The sequence below is a fragment of the Clarias gariepinus genome, chromosome 10 (assembly GCF_024256425.1).
Source record: "Clarias gariepinus isolate MV-2021 ecotype Netherlands chromosome 10, CGAR_prim_01v2, whole genome shotgun sequence".
NCBI classification, from domain to species: domain Eukaryota; kingdom Metazoa; phylum Chordata; class Actinopteri; order Siluriformes; family Clariidae; genus Clarias; species Clarias gariepinus.
The window spans coordinates 12,305,754-12,310,392 of record NC_071109.1 but is presented as its reverse complement, the minus strand read 5'-3'; the positions used below and the strand labels follow the sequence as shown (position 1 = coordinate 12,310,392).

At 38.8% G+C, this 4,639-nt stretch overlaps 1 protein-coding gene across 1 annotated transcript; it reads left to right on the top strand.

Moving 5' to 3' along the window:
* Nucleotides 1-1,311: 1,311 nt before the first annotated feature.
* Nucleotides 1,312-4,411, top strand: LOC128532163 (cis-aconitate decarboxylase-like). The gene is made up of 6 exons (XM_053506389.1): nucleotides 1,312-1,344; nucleotides 1,632-1,695; nucleotides 1,862-2,049; nucleotides 2,359-2,451; nucleotides 2,756-2,961; nucleotides 3,484-4,411. Exons 1-6 carry the CDS (start codon nucleotides 1,327-1,329, stop codon nucleotides 4,409-4,411), a joined length of 1,497 nt encoding a protein of 498 aa, XP_053362364.1. The 5' UTR covers nucleotides 1,312-1,326.
* Nucleotides 4,412-4,639: the final 228 nt, after the last annotated feature.

Here is a 4,639-nt window from a genome sequence, read left to right as displayed (position 1 = left end):
CATATACAGTATCTGTTGGTATACCACATACACCTTTGCTTTCCAGCAATTTCGCAATTTCTAGCAGTCCACTGGTCCCACGAGAAGATGGAATTGGACATGGAGCTGTAGCAGCAGGTTTTTTCTTCTTATCATTATTCTATGAAAAGTACAAGACAAAATGACATTCAAATCATTTAAGTACTTTTAACAACTTAAATTTCCCATGTTGTAGCAATTTAAAAATACCTTTATGAGTGCGGGTCCAACTGGTATTATGGTCTTGGAGTATATGGAATTAACAAGTGATGCCAGAGTTCCATATAAACAAATTATGGTAAATATTGAAAGAGTATCAACTGAAAAAGGGTATTTAAAAATAGTTACTGAATATAAAGTCATTTTTAAAGATTTATAAATTATCATCTCTGATTGTCCACTGTGAAGCAAACTTTACCTTCCAACTGGTATGGAAGTCTATTAAAAGTGGAAAGAAGAAGACACACCACTATGACCTCCATAATAATGGTTAATGCCTGCAAACAAGATTGTCATAAGCAGCTGCAAATCATAAAAAGGAATGAAATCAAGCATATTATTGTAAATATCCATTAGAAATTCCATCAAAATTAATAAAATTCAAATCAGAACTAGGATAGAATTAATAACCAAAAATTCTATTGCTCCCGCAGTAAACTTAATGATTCTGTTGAAAACTGCAGCTGTTGTCCTGTAAGAACACAGTTTAATATTATAAGATTATTAAATTTTATTTAAGATTATATGTAAATCTTGTGAAATGTTATGTAAGCTAATATTGTAATTCTAAAATAAGTTCAAGATTTACAATTCAACATTAACATACCTGCAAATCTGAGCCACGTCCAGGTGGCCGAAATGGCCAAATAGAAGAAACATTAAGATATCATATAAAGTATGTAAAAACTTCACTTACCTGCTGTAAATCTGTAGTATAAGTACTATTGGATGGCAGTGGAAGGATTCTCTTTTAATAGAAATGTGCTTAAATGAAGTAGATGGAGCTTTAAGGCTCCCAACCAACCTGTTGCCTCAACTTGAAGGATGACATAATTGGTCAAATGCTAGGACTTTAAAGTTTCTACTCAAATGACGAAATATCCCACCCCTGTTGCGTAAAAAGGTTTTGGAAGTTCCAGTCTTGCGATTGGTGAGTGTTTTGTGCTATATAAAGAGAACATGAGGACTTACCTGAGAAGCAAGAGCATCAGCTACAAAGACATTGTGTGCAGAGACAAAGAAAAACCTACTGTAGGCTCCTTCAGTTTGACATCCACATAAATATCCTCAACCATACAGAGATACAATATGCTTCCCACAGTACAGGTAATGATGCTTTTTTAGAATTTTCATATTAATGAATGACAATGTTGCTGTGGAAAGTGTCTTTTCAGCTTTCTTTGCTTCTTTACTATTTTTATATGACAACTTGGACCGTGGTATACGTTACTCCTGATGCTCCTAACCTTAACTATTTCTATAATCTAGTAAAATATAGCTGGATTATTTAGAATAAAGAATCATGAACTCATGCTTGTTAAAAAAACATGACATATATCTTGTGTTATGTTAATACTAATACATTCTATGATACAAATTTTTCAATTATCTAGAGATCATTCAGACAAGTGTCCATCCTATCTACAATCAGAGGACTCCATAAACCCGCACTAGATGGTGAGCTAACTCTACTACTCTTAACACACTCTTATATTGATCAAATTGGACAAAGATTTAAAGTAACCTGGTGTACCAAAACATATTTAGCAGGTTACTTGGTTGCTGAAAAAGCAGTCACAGCAGAAATCTCTCATTTATTCCTTTCTTCCTCCTGTGTTTTTAGTCATGGACCGACCCAACCCCGAGGAGACTGTAACCAGCAGCTTTGGTCGATTCATCCAGAGAGTGCAGCCAAGTCATCTGTCACCAGTCGTACTCCAAAGAAGCAAACGCATGGTGCTGGACAGCATTGGTGTAGGTCTGCTGGGTAGCACCACTGAAGTGTTTGAACTTGCACTTCAGCATTGCCAGGTAATGGCACACAACAGCAACATGTTAACAATAAACTAATAAGGGAGTACGAAAATGCACCAAATGCTGACCCTAGAACAATGGCATGGGCTTTATAGAATATACTTCACCCCTAACACCCCTTTCGAATTTATTTTGTGTGTGTTTTGTCTACACTGTCAAGTTTTTCCAATCTTTCAAACCTTAACTCCTGTTTGTACAAAAGCAATGCTGTATCCAATGCTAAAATAAAGCCTGTCCACAGGCTACTTTGGCAGAGCTCATTGTATGTAACAGCAAGTGACCCATCTTTCCTCTTTTCTCTCAAAGCACATGTACGCTCCCGATGACATCAGCTTTGTTTATGGGCGCAGTGGAACCAAGCTTTCCCCAACCCTAGCTGCCTTAGTCAATGGAGTAGCAGTGAGTATTCCTTTTCATACTTGAAATAAGGGACTGAAAAAAAAAAATTCTCCCCATAGCATCATTGGCAAATAAGAGAAAATGGAACTCTTATTAAGCCTTTCTCATATTGTCCTGTGGTCAAATGTTGATCCATTCATGTGATATTGTTCAACTAGGGTAAAGAGCTAAAAGCTACATCTTGACCTTTATAAAGGAATTGGTATACTTCTAAAGTATATGTAGCAGACAGCTTGCATTGCCAGTAATAAGCCAAATTGTGTACTTACTAGGCACCATTTGATGATTAGCATGTCTTCTTCAGGTTCATTCTATGGACTTTGATGATACTTGGCACCCTGCAACGCATCCCTCTGGTGCAGTGCTTCCTGCTCTTCTTGCCATTTGTGACATGTTTCCCAAAAACAGCAAGCCAAGTGGTCTGGACCTCCTAATGGCCTTTAACATTGGCATTGAGATGCAAGGTCGCCTGATGAGATTTTCCAATGAAGCCCACAACATTCCTAAGAGGTAAGAATTGTCTCTATAACAAAAAAAAATAATTCTCTACACATCACCGTAAAACAAGGTTGAGCAACCATCATAACACGATACCTCATCGTTCTAATATAGTCCTAAAATTAGTAATAATATATTAAAATAAGTAATATTTTGAGGGCAGTTTAAACAGAACTGCCACTGTAGTAAACAAATTAAACTGAACAATGTGAGTGTGGTTAAATTTTATATACATAAACCTTAAGAAAGGAATGCTAGCCTTACCTTTAAACATAACCTTAACCTATGTACTGTAGGTCGGTCCATGACTAAAAACACAAATGGATGAATAGAATAAATGAGACATTTCTGCTGTGACTGATTTTTCAGCAACCGATATGATATGTTTTAAGTTATGCCATAAATATGATCTGTAATGTCTGACTTGAAGACTATGATTTTGTAATTGTATGCAAACTTTTCGGAATAGTTTTTTTTTTAATAAATGCATTAAAAGGCATGAATTAAATATCCTTTTAAATTATTTTTTTCAAGGTTCCATCCCCCTAGTGTCGTGGGGACACTGGGAAGTGCTGCTGCCTGTGCCCGGCTCCTTTCCCTCGACCATTCTCAGTGCAGCCATGCCTTGGCCATCGCTGCCTCATTAGCAGGGGCGCCAATGGCCAATGCTGCCACTCAGTCCAAGCCTCTGCACATTGGTAATGCCTCTCGTCTGGGCCTTGAAGCTGCCCTGCTAGCCTCACGTGGGCTGGAGGCAAGCCCCCTGGTCCTGGATGGAGTTCCTGGGGTAGCTGGTTTTAGTGCATTTTATGAAGACTATAGCCCAAGGCCGATGGTGTTGCCCGAAGAGGCAGAGCACACATTCCTTTTGGAGACACAAGATATTGCCTTTAAGCGATTTCCAGCCCACTTGGGCATGCACTGGGTTGCTGATGCTGCTGCCCATGTCCACAAGGCTTTGCTGCATCTTTCTGATGGAGTCATCTCCCCAAACTCAGTGCAGGAAATCCTACTACGGGTGCCACATTCAAAGTATATAAATCGGCCCTTCCCAGAGTCAGAGCACCAGGCACGTCACTCCTTCCAGTTCAATGCTTGCACCACTCTGCTCGATGGCCAGGTAACAGTGCAGTCCTTTCAGCCTGAAGCACTACTGAGGCCAGAGCTTCATGCCCTGCTCTCCCGCGTCCGTGTAGAGCACCCCCAGGACAATCCAGCCAACTTTGACCGAATGTATGGTGAAGTGCAGGTCACTTTAGTGAATGGAATTGTGTTACAAGGTCATTGCGACACCTTTTATGGCCATTGGAGGAAGCCACTGAGTGATGAGAGCCTGCAGAAAAAGTTCCGCAATAATGCAAGTGTAGTGCTGCCACCAGAGAAAGTGAATGGCCTTATAGAAGCTGTGGAGGGGTTGGAGTTTCTGTCTAACTGCGAACCACTGCTAGCTCAGCTGCAGTAAACAGCTTGTTTATGTTCATGTCTAAATCAACTACTTTTGTACTGAAGGACAGTTACTTTGAAGGAAAATCTTGTGAAAATAATGGTTATTTATAGAATTATTTCTTTTTCTTTTAATTAGTTGTAGCTGTTTCTCTGAAAAAACAGTAGCACTGAGACATACAATATGGTAATTTATTATAAAGTGAAATTAGTTGTAGACAACTGTATTTCTATACTGTAATACATA